Source organism: Globicephala melas, chromosome 9, assembly GCF_963455315.2.
Source record: "Globicephala melas chromosome 9, mGloMel1.2, whole genome shotgun sequence".
Classification (NCBI taxonomy): Eukaryota; Metazoa; Chordata; class Mammalia; order Artiodactyla; family Delphinidae; genus Globicephala; species Globicephala melas.
The window spans coordinates 1,094,302-1,113,363 of record NC_083322.1 but is presented as its reverse complement, the minus strand read 5'-3'; the positions used below and the strand labels follow the sequence as shown (position 1 = coordinate 1,113,363).

Here is a 19,062-nt window from a genome sequence, read left to right as displayed (position 1 = left end):
GAACTTCAGGGAAAGCTCAGTTTCACGGAGTGAGATGCTGGGCAGAGCAGCCGTCGATGAAGAAAGAACGGGGGCGCATGTGTGTTTACTGTGCGTTACCCCTGAGGCTCCAGGAGCTGAATTTCTGCTCTGCCCGGCAGCCTCGGAGAGCTCGCACGCAGCCCAGGAAAAGGGCGGGTGTCCGGGGCAGTCCGTCCACACAGGAGGCCACAGCTTGCCAGCCTCTGCCGTCTGGGAGCACCAGAATGTCGGGGCAAAATCCTCTGGCCACTAGTGTCCCTTTGTCACTTAAAGAAATCAGAATGTTAGTGACCATAAGGTACGTGACGCTAACACAGGGCAGGGCCCCTTCCTCCAGGCGGGGCTGGAAAACCACCCGTTTGGGCTCGTTCTGGCCAACGGGCTGCAGACCACAGAGGGCTGAATGGGGTTTGTAACGTATTAGGAAATTTTCTGTTCTGTTTTAGAGAGAAGCTCCTCTTCTCAATAACTCTGCCCAGATCCATCCCAGAGTCCGTGTGTTTTGAGGACCCTTGGGCCCTTGGGGGGCGGACGGGCCCGCCTGGGAGGGGCCCAGCTGCAAGGAGGGAAGCGACGGGTTTGAATTCAGGGTCCTACGCACTATTCACACAGCAGTCAACGGTGTGACATGGAAGGCAGATTTGACCAGAGATAGAATCAGCTCTTCATTCCTGGCTGTAAGTCGCCCCCGCTGCCCCAGCCCCGGTTCTGGGACGTGTGAAGCTGTGCAGCTGCCGGTGGCCATGTAGGGCCCAGACCGTCCAGGACAGTGAACCAACCCCGCATTTCTGGATGACCAGGCCACTACCCCCAGCACGGTCAGTCCCACGGGCGCTAAACCCGTGGGCTACGGGGCACTGGGACGGCATCGCGTGTGGTAAAGCTGAACCGCAAACAAACAGGTGTGAGCAGGGTCCAGTTCTCCCCGGGACGCCACCACTGCCAACGGAGAAAGAGTGACCAGCGGGGAATGCTGGCGGCCGCGCCCTGAGCCCAGGGGCCGAGCTCACCTCTCCAGCGAGGTCACACACCTTCTCCGGTACGCTCCTGTCAAGACGCACACCCGGACCCCATCACAGGACCACCAGACACACCCCAGCCAGAGACAGTCCAAGAAGCACAACCAGACCTGGCCGGTCCTCAAGGCCACGGTGCCGTCCACCAGAGGCGGCGAGGGGGACGTGACCAGTGAGCGCACCGTGTGCCTGCTCCTGGAAGGGACCCTGCTCCAGAGAAAGGCCCCTGGGAGATCTGACGCGGGCCGTACGTGAGTCAGCGGCATCGGATCCGTGCCGGCTTCCTGGCCTCGCTTGTTCCCCGCGGTTACGAAGCGTAACCGTGGGAAGCTGGTGAAGGGCACACGGGAATTACTTGTATTTTTTCTGCAAGTGTTTGCAGGTCTGAAATAACTTCAGATTTCAAAAAGTCTAAGAAAACATGCAGTGTGCAGTGACTCTCACAGGAGGGTCTGGTGACAATGCTGCACGTTCTAGGGCCCGAAATAAAGCGGAGGGACAGAGGGGCCGTCGGTGCTGGTGTCGTCAAACCACTTCCCCCCGCCCCAGCCCAGACGCGGGAAGAGATCAGGGCAGCTGTGATCGCCAGCTGGACAGGGCAGGGCTGGGCAGAGATCCTGACCACGGAGTGTTTCCTCTGGTCCCACTCAGAAGAGGTTTCTGAGTCTACAGGAGAATAAGCTGGTTTTGCCTCAGTGCTTGGGGCTTCGACAACGCGGAACCAGCCAAAGGGCCCTTGCAGTGATCTCCAAGGTCACAGCGTGCTCGCTGGACTCACCAGGCTCCTGGCTTCTCCCTCCTCAACGGAGTGGGCGGCACTTACTGTTCTCTCTCCCTCAGGCTCAGACACTGCACCGTCCTGCTTGATTTCGCACAGTGACAGCGAGGGAGGGACGGCGTAGAACTGCTTGCCCTTTGTGGGGGACAGTGAGACCCCGAGGCGGGATGACTGGGGCCCCAGAATCGTCACCACCAGGCACCAAAGCACAGCCCAGCTTGATCTCACAGGAGAGCTTACGGTAGCTGAAGTCTCCTCAAGTACAGAGCAGCGGTTTTGCAAGGGCATCTTGCACGATTTGTGGCCTTTGGTGGAGGCGCTAACGGCAGCGGAGGGTCGGGACTCCACACTGAGAAGAAGGTTTTCTATTTTACGGCTGCAGGGTGTGTGGGAGTGTTTGTGGCTGGACACAGATATGTCTGGAATGCTGAGAGAATGGGTCATCACAGTGACCTGTTTCTAGCTCTGGCTAACCCCAGGCCAACCAGGAATCTTTTGTCTTTGCTCTTTTGCTGCAGACTTGGCCTTTTTAATAAGTATGCACACGAGCTACTCAGGGTGCTCAGGGACCCAGCAGCAACTGGGACGTTCTGGTGACCACTGTCCTGATGACCGCACGGCAGAGCTGCAGCTGTGGGAGCTGGAAATACGGGAGGTGGGCAGAACGTGGCATGAACGCAGAACATTCCACGCAGGGGTGCCGGCGTTTATCACTGACCTCTGACTATAAAACTGCAACGTTCTCCCTTCCCTCCCCAAACCTGGCACATGGAGAGTTCCCAGGGCCTGAGGCCCGACTGCACCTGCTCAGGCTGAAATGTGGCTGCTGCCGGAGCTGCCCTCGACCCTGCAGGGAGGCGCTGCCCGCGTCCTGCCCCGTGCGGCCCTGGCCTGGGGGGGGCCAGCCGGCCTGACCCTCGCTCCTCTCGAGAAAACCTCCACACAAAGACCCACCCCCGCAAAGCCCTGGCAGCCCCGAGGACTGGCCGACAGTACCTTTGTCTGAACCATGCGTGGCCTCTGGTCCCTCAAGTGCTCCAGCGTCGCGGCGATGTCGATCTCTTTAGCGCCTGCAACAAACACAAACGGGGCTCAGCCCAGGCACAAGACAACCCGCGCTCTGCGTCCCTCGCCTGCTGCCGGGTCCCTCAGGGCCCAGCGGCCAAATGACAACGACAGTCATCCCTCAGCTGCCCGGCTGGCAGGCAGTTTCAGGGTTCACACAAGAAAACAGGGCAAGGCGGCTTTCATTAGCATTGATTCAAGAAGGCTGGGCTGAAAAATGTTATCAGATGCCCATATAGATACCCACAGCAAGCTGTCGCCAGGAGCGACTAAGGCTTTCTTGATTTTTTTTTTTTTTTGGTGGCATTTTAAGACTTTTATTTTGTTTGGCTGTGCTGCACAGCTTGCGGGATCTCAGTTCCCTGACCAGGGATTGAACCCGGGCCACAGCTGTGAAAGCCCGGAATCCTACCCACTAGGCCACCAGGGAACGCCCACGAATTTTTTTTTAAAGATATTTTTGATGTGAACCATTTTTAAAGTCTTTATTGAATTTGTTACAATATTGCTTCCATTTTATGTTTCGGTTTTTTGGCCGCGAGGCATGTGGGATTAATTAATTAATTAATTCCCTGACCAGGGATCGAACCCGCACCTCCTGCATTGGAAGGCGAAGTCTTAACCACTGGACCATCAGGGAAGGCCCCCAACAATGTTTTAAGTCATAGGAAGTAGCATATAAACTTTAATTTCTATTGCATAGGATTTTTATTCAGAGAACTAATCTTATACATCTAAATGTTGGCTTCTAAAGGCAGAGTTCCCTGCCTGTTAGAAGTGTGTTCCAAATGTTAAGAAAAGGTCAGGACGCCCCACGTGCTCACGGGTTAGTCGTGTGGCCTAGATCCCCTCCTACAGACGCACCCACCTGACACCAGGTGACTTGGGTGCCACAGAAATACTACTATTTGAGTTTAAAAATGTAACCTTACGGATTCCGCGTATGTTCTTGCTTTTGCATCTCGCTAGGTCCTTTGGTAGCTGGACAACAAACGAGACCGGGTCCCGAGCTCGCGAGCTTCTTACGGTTCGAGGGGAGCATCTCACGTCTGCTGTGCAATCCTGTCAAATGCTGGGGGCTTGGGCGGGGCGCACCTCTGAAGTCAGCCGGGACCCCCCACCAACCCCCAGTAAGCGCATGTCACGTGCAGCATTTTGTCTCATGGTGCCAGAACTGTCACCACTCCCTGTTCAGGGGAAACTGAGGCTCGTCCCGGTCACGCAGAGCAGGTAGCCATGCTCATCGGACCCAGATGTGGAAGCGAGACCGGGCTGGTGGCCACCAGGACGGCTCTGGTCTCCCACTTCCATCACACCTGCGTGTGCACAGCCCTGCCCTTGGCCGGGAGCTGGGAGGCGCGCCTGAAAACGTCCAAGGCCGCGGCAGCCTTAGTGCCCTGGTTCATCCTGGAGGCCTGAGGCCCACGTGGGTGACAGCTGAGCTGCCAGAGCCTTTTTCCGAGTGGCAGGGAGATGCCGCTGGGGACACGGATGAGGGTGGGAGGGAAGGTGGGGGGACCGCACACTGTCTCAGGGAGAGGGTGCCTGAAGTGGGAGGGGCTGGCGGCTGGAGGGAAGGTGGGGGCGGCTGGGAGGAAACACATTCCAACCAGGTGCTGTGCTCGCATCAGGGAAACTGCCACGAGTATTGGGAATCCGGCAGTAAGTCGCTGAGACCGGGAGGCCAGGATCCGGGCTGACCTCCCTCGGCCAGCACGGTGGCCAGTCCGAGTGCCTCGAGGTGTGGGGACAGTGTGGCATGAGCTCATCACATCTAAGCTGGCCATCCTTCCAGACAATGAACGCCCTCCGTCGGGTATGGGAACACCCCAAGCCCCCCCGACTCTTAAGTCAAAGTCTTTCTAGGAAGTCTTTCTTTCTGGGGGATCCGCCGAGAAACTCGTCCAGGTGGAAGACAGGGTCTCCTTCTGTTTGCCTGAAGGCTCCTCTGAAGGTGTCAGAAGTTTTCGAAAGCTGACAAGGTCACAAGATGTACAGTCTTGTTTGGGGGGGACCTGTGAGCCCAGAACAGCCTGAAACAGTGGGTGAAAGAGGAGCTACGGGGGGGTCCCCCGGCCACGTGTGCAGCGGCCCCCCGAGGAGCCCCTGTGCCAGGAACCTGCCTCCTCATCTCCCCAAAGGAACACGGAAATGGGCTTCTTCAAACCACAGGTTTGCCTTAAGAAAGTGAAGTCCTACGTGGAGAGCGAGCAAGGGAGGGGGTGTCTCACCCGAGACCTGAGTTCTCGTCCCCCCAGAAACACCCAGCTGCCGGGTCAGGGTGGCCCCTCTGGACGCAGCACGGAGCTGCTGCTGCTGCAGTTTAATTCCAAGCGTGAAGAGGCCCGACTGTGGGCAGGACACAGCAAACTCCACCTGGGCGCGTCCGGGGCGGGCGCGAAGCTCCAGTGGGAGCAGAGCAGCGAGGGGCCTCGCGGGGAGCCGTGAGGCAGCGCGTGGTGACCGCGCGATGCACAGGACGTATCAGCTGCTCAGTGAATGTGACCCCGCGGATTCTGTGAGCAGAGCCTTCTGGGAGAAGTGCTATCTCTGGGCAGCTCTGTCCTCCCGTCCCGTGGACGCCAGGAGAACGAGGTGTGGAGTGGAGGTTGATTCATCAGCTCAGAGACGATCCTAGTCCTTTAAAAACAAAATCTGAGGGGTCCAGACTTAACCCCCCACTTTTTAAGGTTGCTCAGGGCAGCGTTTTTAGTCCTTGAAACTCGTTTGAAAGACTCTTTCAACAGCCCTTTTCCTCCGAAGGGCTAGTCTGAACAAGAGAACCAGCATGACGTTCCGAACCCCCCGTCCCTCCTCCGTCACCCTGGAGCGACTCTGCAGGGCTCTGCCTGGGGCCACGTGCAGGTCCCCTCTGAAGGCAGCTCCGTGGGGAGACCGCAGGGCCACCGGGTGACGCTCTGATCAGGTGCTACGGACGAAACCTCTCTCTTCACTGCACTCTCCTTCGGACGACCGCTGACAGAGGAAGGAGAAGGCCTACTTAGGTTTTCCCTAGACAGGGTCTGGGGAACGCGAAACGCCCGGGGACCACGTCTCAGATCACGCTTAGCCTGAAGCCAAGGCTCAACAGTGGAGGGAATCAAATTGAAGCTTATGAAACCGTACGGCGCTGCAAATAGAGAAGCAATGGATTCATCAGGTAGATCAGTGTCCGACGTGGACGGCTGCTGTCTCCCCGCGTGTTAGGATGGAGGAGAGTTAGTCATCTGAAGTGTGTGTGGAGAGAGAAGTTTTAACAGAACACACACGCAGGATCTTCTATGAGGGGCGGGAGGCACGGCCCTGCATCCTGTTCGGTGACCCCGGCAATCCTGGTAACCCTGAGGTGCACGAGACACACAGTCTGCGTTTGTAAACCAGAGCCTTGGGGCTGCAGGGAGGGGGGTGCGTCCTCTTCACCTTATAACAGGCTTTACTGAAGGTAAAAGGATTTATTTAAATCCCCCAATAGCTAGGAAGCTCCCTCTAGTGCTTTTAAAATGGAATGCTCTCTACAAATCCCATTTTGCTGATCGCATGTCAAGGTCCAGGCGAACAGACACATGAGGTGCGGTGCTCAGGTCGAAAAGCATGTGACTAGTTGAGGAATTACTTATAACAGATGCAAATAAAACCCGGACAGAAGATGGGGTGTGATTTCAGGGAGAGGTTTCTGGCATTTTCTACTGGAGAAGCTATTTGGATGCGAGAGGAACGTATGTGCTTATTTAAGTCATCCTGCGGTCGGTCGAAGCTGATTCCATGAATGTACAGCATAGACAGAGGCAGCCTGAGCACTTGGGCCCAGCACCGCACAGGGCGCCTGTGAGTCAGTCTGACCCACCTTTCCCAGCACCAGTGACCCAGCAGGTGCGCTGCAGACTCGAGGCCGGAGTGGCCGGCGGGGTCCTGAGAGACACTGGCCCGTCGCCACCCTGAGCACCGGCCAACACACACGAAGGGCTGCCGCTGCGGCTTCCCAGTGTGCTCGGTGCGGTGGGGGGCATTGGCGCCGAAGTTCACATTATTGGTTAAATACATTTTTAAGACAACAGGGGTTTTTAAGCTTTAGATAAAAAAGTATTCGTCATCAAACAAGAAACACTGAAAGAACTTAGTATTAGCACAATATTAAAACAGTTTCTTAGGATGCGAGAGCCAATTCAGAGTGAAAGAAAGCCAAGCGAACGGGCCCCTGGCACCTCCTACGAGGCTTGCTCTGACTCCCCCGGTGACTGCTGGCTAGTGCACGGGGCGCCCTTGTCTCTCCCCGTCCTCTGCGGCCACAGCGTCCTCAGCAACGTCACGTAATAAACAGAAATACATTTTGTTGCAGAGTTTTTACCAGAAGGTCTTGCAAACCGCAGGGACGCAATGTATCCTTTTTTCTTGTTAAAAAAAGCCCTCATGCGTCAAGCGCACGAGAGAGAGAGGCCTTTATTTTGCAGGAGGAAATTGTCTCAATTCCACCCTCTGGGAGAACTGAGGAAAGCTCTGCTCCTTGCTAAACACACCTAAAGGGGCGAAGGAAGAGCGGTGACGGTCGTGAGCCCGCAAGGGGCACCGCCTATGTCCCAGGACGAAGCCAGAGCTGTCTGGGCGCCGAGCTGGGTCCCGAGAGTCTGTGGTCTTTGGTCGAGCTCCGTTTGGGAAGGAAGGGCTGAGCAGGGGTGGGCAGGGACAGCGCGAGGCCTCACCCCTGCAACCGGCAGGGCTGGATGTCACAGCTGGGGCTCCCTCTGGGTCAGCAGGATGACCGAGCCTTGACCCCAGGCACCGCGAGTCAGGGAGCACCACAGCCGGAGGGCGGCCCTCCTCCCGCCTCTGGGTGTCTCTGGGTGCAGGTGCCGCCTCCAGACCCTGGCCTCCCACTGTGCACACACGTGGGCGCGTTCCCACACACTCCCCCACGGTGCGCACGCACACACGCACACGCACACACTCTGTCCTGGGTCTTCCGTGCCGAGCAGTTTCTACTTCATGTTTCCAGATGCTCTGAATCGACTGAAGATTCATCAAAATTAAAAAGGAAGACTTTTTGCTGGCTTTCTAGATTAATGATCATCTCCCTTTCACAAGGTTTCACTGGGATCAAAGGAGACAAACTGGCATCATATCCACTTGAAAATCAAGTACCTCAGAACCCAAACAAACTAGGTATTTTTCATGTTTTTAAAAACAAATTCGAAATCATTTTTCAGGAGAAGCTAGGATGCCTCCAGATCTTTCTAAAAAAATACAAGGAAACAAAAGCAGGACTGGGTGTACGCCTGTAAAGTTGCCATCACTCACGCTCCAGGCGGCGTCGGAATTGTGTGACGCATCCTGAGATGTTCAACGAGGCGCCAGAGCACCTATGACGCTGCGCAGGTACCGGCAGCATCGACGCTGAGAACCACCCGGCACCCAAGTGCATGCGAGTGCACAGCGGTTAAGAAAGAGGGCGTCAAAAAAAAAAGAGGGCGTCAGGAAGGGGCGACTGTTAAACTTGTAAGAAGAGATGGACGTGACGGCCACGAGCACGCCGTTCAGATCACCACCCGCCCCGGGAAGGCAGGCGTCGTGGACACAGCGCGTGCATGGGAAGCTGATGGCGGGGACCTCACTACCTCCCGGTTCCACCCACGTGACAAGGAACCACGTAGGACGCACAAGCCCCAGGACACACTCAGGTCCTCAGTGGACGGGTCAGAGTTACGAAGGGGACGAGGGGTGGGTCATCCGGGTGATGTCCGTGGCTGCAGGGAAGAGGCTGGGAGCCCACAGTGACACGGGAGTCTCAGGGGAGCAGGGGGGCTCTGAGGCGGCCCTCCCGTGCCGCCCAGGGTCTTGCACTTGGGGCCACAGACACACTCCTGAGCCCCCATATGATCAGAGCACAGGGGCAGGAGGGCGGGCAGGCGGCCGGGCCTCGTGGGACCGATGGCCGCCCCGAGGGGCTGGGCCCTTGTTACCCTTGAGCCGAGGCCAAGTGCTCCAGGGGAGCTGGGCTCTCAGCCACTCACAAAACCCCCATCGAAGGCTCTCGGTGCCCCTCCTCCCACCTCGGCCCCCGAGTCTACGTCTGGTTCAGAAACTGAGGGTGCGGCCGGCCCCGTGGCCTGGCCGGGACGGGGCTACTTAGTTACCCAGCTGACGGCAGCACAGGGACCACGGTCCTTGGATTCCTCGCACCGCCTCCGCCCAGGAAAGGAGAGGCAGGGTCCGGGGAGGCCTCATCGGGCACCACGAGGTCATAAGGACGACACAGACGGTCAGCACTTGTCCCAGACGCTCTAACACAAGTTCACGCGACTGTGGCAGGAGTTTTCGGGAGGGTCACTAATGCAAAGTGACAGAGGCGTGGTCCTCAACGCCACTGCCCACCCGCAGAGCGCGGCCGCTCAGCCAGGGCACAGGCCTCAGGGTCCTACTTCACAGTGTTTGAGCCGTCGCTGCCCCACGACCGGGGTTGCTGTGCGCGGGGACCTCCTGCCACCAGGGAGGGACGAGGGGTCTTTGGCAGGAGAGGGGATGGACCCTCACTGTCTGGGGAGGAGCCGCGAGCTGCTGCTGAGAGGGGCCAGGGCAGCTTTGCTGGGCCTCCGGGGCCTCCGGGGTAGGGAGACTCTGGGGCGGCGGGCAGCCAGCAATGCTGAAGGACTCTCGTGGCCTCCAAGCCGTGGCGACCCTGCCAAACATGGCCAGCCAGGGGCCAGGGGCCAGCAGGACGGACGGTGGCGATGCTCACGGGGACGGGGTGGGGGGCCAGTCTGGGTTTGGGGACCAGAGAGAGGAAAACCTGGGCGACAAGCTGGCTGTCGCTCTTCCGGGCAAAGGAAGCGCGCATGGGAGGGACGGCCCTGGACCGGCGTCGGGTGGGGTCCAGCCAGGTCTCCCGGCTTCTCATCGGCCGCGTGGGACCGTGTCCACGGGTGACTCAGGAGGGAAGAGAAGCCACGTGAGCAGATCTGACCCATGAGATGCAGGGGGTTCCACACCGGCCAGGAGTGCCCCCTGCGGTGCCAAAGTCCACGGGGCCCCTGTCCGCCCATCAGCAGGTCAGAGAGCACAGAACCGTCAGCTTTACCTGCCCAGGAATGAGCCACAGGATAGAGACCATTTAGGAGGTAAAGTGTGCGATTACGGGCTGCACTGTGGTTCACGAGAGGACCCGGGTAAGACGGGCTTAGGATGTTTTCCAGGAACGACTGTCCCATTTTGTCTCGTGTCTCGCCTATTAGTCCCTCATCTATCGTGTCACCGGGCCTGGGTCACACCCCCAGCGATACTGCTCCCGGGACCCCTGTCCCCAGCCGAGCCTCAGCTCCAACTGGCCAGATGAACAGACCAGGGAGGAAGTATCCACCCGTCACCTCATGGGACACAAGTTCTCCAGGTAAAGGAAAGGCCTCCCCACCCCACCCTGTTCTGGACACTTTTTTCAGCCTGAAACCTGCATGCGCTGAAGACGAGGCGTCACCACCTGGAAGCCACACTGGAGGCAGACTGGTCCGTAGAATTCATTCTCTGCTGGGTCTTCATGTTTCAGCCACAGACATAAAAACAAGACGTTCCCCCCTCGACGTGCCTTGCTCTGTGCAGCCTGCTTCTCCCAGTTAGTCTTGTCTGTAGAAGCGCCGTCCACGTGCACGGTCATGGCCAGGGGCGGGCTCGGCCCTTTGTGCAGACCCCTGTGCACATAGACCCCTGGGGTCCTGCCCGCTCCAGCCCTTGAATCCAGCGGCACCAAGTCGATCCTGCTGGGACCCACTGCACGTCCTCCTTCCCCAGCGGCTCCAGATGGATCCGGTCAGCGAGCCTGTGGTTCCAGGTCCCCGTGGTCTGACCTCTGTCTCCCCTCCCTGGCGGAGTTTCTGCTCCGCCCCTGTCCCCAGACCGCGCAGCCTGGCCGTGCCTCTGTAGTGCCGCCCCCTAAGCTCTTGGGCTCTGCCATTTGCAGAAAGACCAGGCTCCGCATCAGGCTGGCCAGCTGGTTGCTTTCCGGCACGTCACCAAACCTCTGGGGATCTGCTTCCTCAGTTTGCAACCAAGTGTCGGAATAAATGAGCCCTCAGGGCCCCTTGGGGCTGTGAGGAACGGGCTACAGACGCGTACGGGGCTCTGTGACAGGCGTGGGGCGAAGTGACCCTGCCACTGCCCCTGCATCCCGGGGCCCCAAGTCACAGCTGCAGCCCCCACCTGCTTCTCCGCATGGAGTGTAAAGCCCAGGAGGGCAGATCGTTCCCTTGCTCACCACGTATTCTGGGTGCTCAGTAAGTACTAGGCTGGAACACACTTCTGTGGTTCAGCCCGTATTTGCCAAAAGGGGGAACGATACCGCGATGGTGGCCGAGGGGGACAGCAGGGTCCACGAGTGGGGAAAGGGAGTGGGGGGCACGTCCCCCGCAGAGCAGGGCCGGGTCCTGGGTTCTGCAGGAAGGAGCCGGCGTGGCCCAGAGAGAGGGGCTACGAACACGTGGGGCCTCCCGAGATCTCTCTCTTTAACATCCTGCTGACCACTGTGTGCAGAAGAGACGGGCACAGGAGCGAGCGGGGAGGCCAGTCCAAGGCCACAGAGGAAGGGACGGAGGGAGCAGGGCCGAGAGACAGAAGAGATGGAGGACCGGACACACGTGGACGACCACCTTCAGCTCTGCTCCCTGGAGCACGGCCACCCAACGGAACTTCCCGTTACGGGCGCGTTTTCCGTCTGCACCGCCTGTTTGGCAGCCCCCGGGCACCTGTGTATTGGGGCGCCTGGCATGTGGTCAGCGTTTCAATCTTATCATGTAAGTTGCCACACGTGGCTGATGGCTAATGCCCTGAACAGTGCAGCTCTGGGGGAGTGCTGGGTTTTAAAAGTTCAACGAGCCACGAAGTGTTACTTCTCCCAGAATGGGAGAAAATATTTGCAAATCACACATCTGATAAGGGTTTAATATTCACAATATATAAAGAACTCCTACACCTCAATGACAAAAAACCAAACAGCCCAATTAAAAAATGGGCAAGGAACTTGAATAGACACTTCTCCAAAGAAAATGTCCAAATGGTTGACACACACGAAAAGGTGCTCAACATCTCTAGTCCTTAGGAAAATGCAAAGCAAACCCACAGCGAGATGCTGCTTCCCAGCCATGAGGATGGCTACTATCAAAACCCCAGAAAATGACACAAGTGTTGAAGGGGGTGTGGGAACTGGAGCCCTTCCTTATGCACTGTTGGTGGGAATGGAAAATGGTGCAGCTGCCGTGGAAAACAGTACGGAGGGTCCTCAAGAAATTAGAAATAAAACTGCCATGCGATCCAGCAATTCCACACGGGGTGTATAACCCCAAAGAACTGAAAGCAGAAGCTCAAAGAGATGTTTGCACACCCACGATCGTAGCAGCATTAATTCAACAGCTGAAAGGTGGAAGCGACCCGAGTGTCTACAGATGGATGACGGATAAGCTACCCGTGGTCCCCACCCCTGCAACGGAACGTCATTCAGCCTCAGCAGGAAGGAAATCCTGCCACTGGCTCCAACCCGGTGCACCTTGAGGACGTGATGCTCAGTGACATAAGCGAGGCACAGAAGGGCACACACTGTCTGATTCCACTCATGTGAGGTCCCAAGAGCTGTCAGAGTCACAGACACAGGAGGCACGATGGAGATTGTGCATGAGGAGATGCTTACTGACGCCACCACGTGACAGGGACATAGTAAGGAAGACGAGCTTCCTGAGGATGGAGACCGGGAGCTGGACAGACGGCCACGCGGGCGCTGCACATCCCTTCACACTCCGTGCTGAGACCGCTTAGGACGAACTCGCGGCCGATGCAAGCTTAAGAGGCGTCTCCAGGCGCACCTGCCGACTCGGGCCGGCACCCCACGTCACACCATGAAATCCCAGTCCTGCTGCAGTTCCTGCCAAACGACAGGAACAGGCCCCCAGGACAGTCCAGGCCTGCGGACACCCCAGGAGCCGGGAGGCTCAGGGCGGCACGTCCAGCTTCCCAGAGGTGGGGCTTCCTCCGTGGCCCCCGGTGAGGGACAGCCCGTGAGGCCACCTCCAGGTGACCCAGCACATGTGGTCCTCGGGAAGCCCCACCATCCGCCTGGTGCTTTCCATTTGTTTGAAAAATTGTGGTGACCCTGGGCAAAGAGAGGTCACGGACAAAAACGTAAGAGGCACAAGCTTGGAGAATATCTCGGCTGCAAAACCAACATTGCTACGTCTGAGCTCAGTCCCTAGGTGAGAGAGGAACGCTACCGAACCCTGATTCTGACCCAAAATATTAGCCCGAGTTAGACGCGTGTTCGCAGCCACGGGAAAAACGTGTGGAAGAATTTTACAGGTTGACCCCTGACTTTGCCGCCACAAACCCGGGCAGAGAACCAGCCCCCCAACTCAGACTTCCAGCCGCATCCTGTCTGCTCGCTGACAGACCAGACGGTGCCGAAAGCCCCTTATGATTCCTGCTGCATCAAAGGCTTTACTCCCCGAAGCCCGTGTGCCCGGCCCAGGCTCCAGGCTGTGGCTGGCTGGGCTGCCCGAGTGTCCCCGGCCAGCCTCAGAGCCCAGGGCCGACGCAGGCGCCGGGCTGCAGGACAGCTTGGGAGAGGCATTCTTCGGTCCTCCTGCAATTCATTCCTTTAAGAAAAAGGGAACAGGAAGAAAGGCTTCGTGTCCAGGCCCAGAGCCTTTGATCATTTGATGAACGCGGGCCGGCAGCACGGGCCTCCGGCTTCTCAGGCCAGACAAAGGTGGCCCTGGCCGCCCGGCCCCGCGAGCCCGGCCCAGAACGAAACCCCGGCGGCCGCTCGCCGGGGCGGCCTGGGAAAGGCCCACCTCGCAGGCCGAGGGGCCGCCCTGCCCTTTGATCTGGCCCGAGACTGCAGCCTGGGCCCCGGGTCAGGGGATTTCACAGCGCGGGCCCCCGGGCAGAGGGGAGCAGGTCAGGGGCAGAATGAGGGGTGACCAATCTCTGAAAGAGCCTGGAGACCGCCCTCCCGGGTCAGTTCCACATGGCTGGGCTCGCACTGTTGCCGCAGCCGAGCCTCAAGTGGGATTTGACAGGACGGGGCAGGCACCTCGGGCCCAGGGGCAGGCGGGGCAGGGGGCAGCCGGGATGGAGTCGGCCCCGCCCCCGGGGCTGCGGCACTGTCCTGCTCCAGGTGCCCTCACACCTGCTGCGTGGACACCCGGGTATTCCCCCCGCCCCGGTACCGGTACCGGTACCGCTGGGGCGCCTGTCCTTGGGACAAGCCGGGCGCCATGCCACACGGTGTATACGCAGTGGGTTCCTGTGTCACTTGCTTACACACAAAGGCGGCACCTCAAACACGCAAGGGGATCTGCATACTCGGAAGGCATTTGGTTTGATAGACGGGGAAACGCTACATGTGACAGCAGACAGGGGAGCAGGATGGGGGAGAAGCAGGAATTCCGCTGTGGGCTGCCGGCTCGGAGTGACGGCGCGTTTGCAAATGAAGAGACAGATACAGTCGATGGGACACAGAGGCATTACTGGACGAGGAACAAATGACCTTTCCGCCAAAAAAGTTAGCTTTTTGGATCTAAGGCCAAAACATGTTATTAAAAAGCACCGTCAGAGCATTTGCATTTGCTTCGTTGTTTCTTTGTTTGCACATCACAGCTCAGAGCTACTTCAGGGCGTGAAATACGGTCTCTGGTGGTGTGAGCCCGGCCCACCGTCCCGCACCCCCGCCTCCCCGCCCCGGAGCCGGCAGGGAGCCTGCGGCACAAGGGGGCCAGTCCTGGGTCCCGGCTGGTCACATGCTTACCAGCTGTAGGGCTGGAAACGCTCAAGCTCTCTAGTCCTCGTGTGTAACACAATGGCTCTTATTTTATCCTCACACGTCGATATCCTTGGGCTAAAGATGTGTTCTGTTTTTCTTTTAACCAGGAGACATGGAGTAAGAAAGATGCCTGTTTCAGAGCTGCTGACAGTGGTGTGACAATGTATAGAAATCCCTTTCTGTAATCAGTGTCTGCTCTTACTGCAGGCACAGGATGAAGGGTGGGCGTCCTGGAAGGTGGGTGCCCTAGCTAAGAACACACGTGTGCGTGTGTGCGTGAGTGTGTGTCAACGTGGAGAGGAAGACGTTTTCACAGGTGGGAAGGAGACCGTAAGACGTCACTCATCGCAGTGTTTCCTGCCCAAGTTCCCTGGAGGCTGACAGGCAGCTCAAGAACAAGGAAGCGCCTTTTCAGGCCAGGTTAGGGTCTCCCTGCTGACGGGTGCGTGGTTCTCCCAGAGGCGGGTCTGAGAGAATCTTCTCCCAGTTGACTACTGGCCTCTAAGGGGACACCTCACGGGTTTGTCCTGTGGACCACGCCTGGGGAGCCCCAGCCCCGTTTGGTCCCTGCACTCTCATGGGTTAAACTCCACCCAAGCCATGAACTCATCCCAGGTCTGTGCTCAGATCACAGCACTCTAACCCCAAGTCCCCGGACACTGTCTTTAGGAGGGAAAGGCCCAGGACCACGGAGAGCGATTCATGTGCTAAAACGATGTTACAAAGGGGCATCCAAAGGTGACCTATTTTAGAGACACTCACTCCAAGAGATTTTAGGTGGCTCTGAATTTTGCAGATATAGTTTGAATAACAGGGAGGATTTAAGGCTATTCTGAGCTGCTGAAACGCTGGAAGATCAGGGCTGCCTTCTCCTCACTCCTGGTGTTAACACAGGACGTCCTCAGCGAGCACTCACGCGTCACCGACTGTGCGCTGAGCCCAGTGTGCGACCCCGGGCGGAGGTGACGAAGGAGGAACCTTAGAAATGGACGCGCTTTGCCGCAAACAGCCTTCCTGCGGCTCAGGCTAATTTTCCCCGAGGATTTCTGTGACTGCTGCACCGAGGTTGCCATGGCAACCCCAGCCGGCTCTGAGCCACACAGAGCAGCCCCGCTCCGAGCCTTACCTTTGGCCATCTTATTGAGAACCATGTCGATCAGGATGTAGGTGCCGCTCCTGCCCGCGCCGTCACTGTCAATAGAAGGAGAGAGATGAGGACACACGCACCACGCTGTCCCCACTCCCCACACGCCAACGATGGCACCTTGCCTCTGTGCTCAAGGGGGGCCCATGAGAGGAGAGGAGGGCAGGGTGGAGAATTGGAGAGGAAGAGAAAGAAAGGGGGTGAGGGGGGTCAGGGTGGGAGAGGGGAGGAGGATGGGAATGGAGGGGGAGGGGAGGGGAGGGGGAGGGGAGGGGAGGGAGGGGAGGGGGAGGGGAGGGGAGGGAGGGGAGGGGGAGGGGAGGGGAGGGGAGGGGGAGGGGAGGGGGAGGGGAGTGGAGGGGAGGGGAGTGGAGGGGAGTGGAGGGGAGGGGGAGGGGAGGGGAGGGAGGGGAGGGGGAGCGGAGGGGGAGGGGAGGGAAGGGGAGGGGAGGGGAGGGGAGGGGGAGGGGAGGGAAGGGGAGGGGAGGGGAGGGGGAGGGGAAGAGAAGGGGAGGGGAGTGGAGGGGAGTGGAGGGGAGGGGGAAGGGGAGGGGAGGGGAAGGGAGTGGCGGGGGAGGGGGAGGGGGGAGGGGGAAGAGGAGGGGAGGGGGGAGGCTGGAGCGCTTTCAGCCCTGAGCTAACAATGGTGTGGATTAGCTGTTGTGCCTGTGTTGATTTGTTCCTTTCTTCCTTTTTTCTCCCGTCTTTGGTCAAAGATTCAGCAAATTTTGTCAGAAAAAAAATGAAATAAAGAAATGCCTAGCAGTGTCAGAGTTGATGGCATTTGTATTCAAAGTGTCTGCAAGAGGCCAGCTGTGAGCAGGGGAAGAAGGACGGGTGCAGGTCTCGTGTGTCCACACCCTCGGGGGGCCGTCTGTCCGTCCCTCTAAGGAGCAGGGTGCACATGTCCCCCGTCACTGCAACGGAGCCTCTCTTCATCCCCCCTCGTCCCCCAGCTGTAATGGGAATAATCACCACCTGGACGAGAGTTGTAAGAACGTTCTGAATTGTGGCTCGACAATAGCCAATGAGGGAAAAGGAAGGTGCCTCTTCTCGGAGGAAGTAGCCCTGCATCGCTCCTCCTGCATCATGTGCCCTGAGATGGTCCTTAGGTCAAGCAGGCTGTCCTCACGCCCACGGGCAGCATGTAAGTAAGAGGACGGTGTTACTCCTGGCAGAATCAGCCAACCTAAGGAGAAGACCAGCGTCTCCATTTCAGGACTTGGGGAGCCGTGTGAACGTGCTCTCAGTCTTGGGCCTGTGGGCCGGCCAGCGGCCCGGGAGCCTGCCGCTTATCCTTTCACAGCAAAGAGTCGCTGAGTTTGGCCTCAAACAAACGGTGGAAAAAGCCTCGGTTGGAAAGAGAATGATTCCGCATTGCGCTGTGCCCACCTGCGCTCCAGAGGTGGGGATGCCGCCATGCCAGTGTCGCCGACGCCCAAGTGACCGGCCTGTGGCCGAGGGTTTCCTCAGTTCCCTTCAGCTCACGTCACACAGCTCTGCCCAGATCTGCCTCAGAACTGGAGACGGTTCTCCACGGGCGGGTTAAAGGTGCTCTGGTCCAGCTCTCGAGGTGTATCCACACCTCGAGAGGTGCAGACCACACTCTGCACACCTCGTCTTCTCTCATGGACCGACACAGAAACACACACACACACACACACACACATGCAGGTGCACACACACAGGCACACACATTCCACACCCACACACTCAGATACACACACACTCATGCAGGTGCACACACAGATACGCACACACAGACACACACACTCTGACACCCACACACTCAGACACACTCATGCGGGTGCACACACATTCCACACCCACACACTAAGATACACACACACTCATGCAGGTGCATGCACACACAGACACACAGGCACACTCATTCCACACCCACATACTCAGATACACACACACTCATGCAGGTGCACACACACACACACACAGACGCACACACAGGCACACACACTCCGACACACACACACTCAGACACATGCATGCACAGACTTCTTGACTGACTGGACAGACTTGGTGTTTGATCTTTGGAGACCTGACTCCTTTTGATCCCAGGCAGAAAGGAATACTCTGCGAGACAGTTCTAGACAATGGAGCACACTTCTTCACCAGAAGAGGTGGGTAGGGAGCCCGGGGAAGAGCTCGCCCTCGGAGGGAGTTTTCTTCCAGTGGATCTTTCTTCTTGGTTGGGGGGAACCCACTCGAGGACACTTGAGCCACTGAACTTTCACCCGAAGGCCACTCGTTTGATTCCAGGTCTGTCCTGTTCATAACTGGCCCCAGCATCTGTGCAGGTTTCCAAATGTCTGTGAGGCGTGCTGGGCCGAGAGCCCTCCACACACCACACACACTGTCTCACAGCGTTTGCGCAGCGGTCCCAGGAGGGTTTAAGACAAAATAAGTTTATCTCCTCGGTTGCCTTTAGAAGTACCAGTTAGATATACTTATTAAGCAATCAGGAGGTTCAGTTCCTATATTTAATAGTGGTTACTTTTGAGGTAGTGAACACTTCTTAATCCAGGTTAAAAGTTGTACTTGCCTGCAGTGGACAATTATTGGACAAGAACGGCCCCTGTAGCACTTGTTTACTTTTCTGAAATAAAGAGAGACACAGAAGTTATGATTATGTACCAGACTCTGTAGCAGCCATCCCAACAGCCCATACGCCAAAGCAAACAGACCGGCTCTTGGACATCATTTTGCAATACCCTGTTTTGACAAAGAAGATCAAAATTATGCACACATTTTCAAAGGTTTATTTTTCTTTTCAATATTCAATTATTAAACAGAGCTTTGAAAACAATTCTTACATTTTCACAGTTTTCTTTTTCCCTTTACAAGTATGAACTCTGGCCTGAGGTCAACAGATCCATCAGTGTGAGCCTCCCCACTCCCCACCCCTTGCTCTGGTTAATTTGACTTCCGTTGTTGTTGTGATATGTCTAGATTCTTCACTTAAATTTTTGAGTTTTGCAATTTACACTCCGCGTTTCTTACAGTCTAGACGTCACATTGGAATGCAACATTACTGGGATGTCTCAAGACAGCATCTTAAAGACACTTCCTGATCTGTCAGCTTTGTAAGGATATCTAAATTACAGAGAAGCCTCATTATGTCCAAGACGCATATTCCCGTTTTTATAAATCTGATTATGTTGCAAACAACTCGGTTGTGCAGATTTTAGGTTAGAATTTATGAAAATTAACAAGAAGCGTTGATTAAGATTTT

At 57.3% G+C, this 19,062-nt stretch overlaps 1 protein-coding gene across 4 annotated transcripts in view; it reads right to left on the bottom strand.

The window, feature by feature from the left end:
* The window catches only part of PTPRN2 (protein tyrosine phosphatase receptor type N2), a 689,065-nt gene that overhangs the window by 5,775 nt on the left and 664,228 nt on the right, over positions 1–19,062 (bottom strand). For all 4 annotated transcript variants that reach the window (XM_060305028.1, XM_030854362.2, XM_060305029.1 and 1 more), the window contains 3 exons: positions 18,373–18,426; positions 15,795–15,859; positions 2,812–2,885 (listed from right to left, as the gene is read on the bottom strand). In XM_060305028.1, coding sequence (XP_060161011.1) covers positions 2,812–2,885; positions 15,795–15,859; positions 18,373–18,426 — 193 coding nt within the window. The remainder of the gene's footprint in view (positions 1–2,811; positions 2,886–15,794; positions 15,860–18,372; positions 18,427–19,062) is intronic.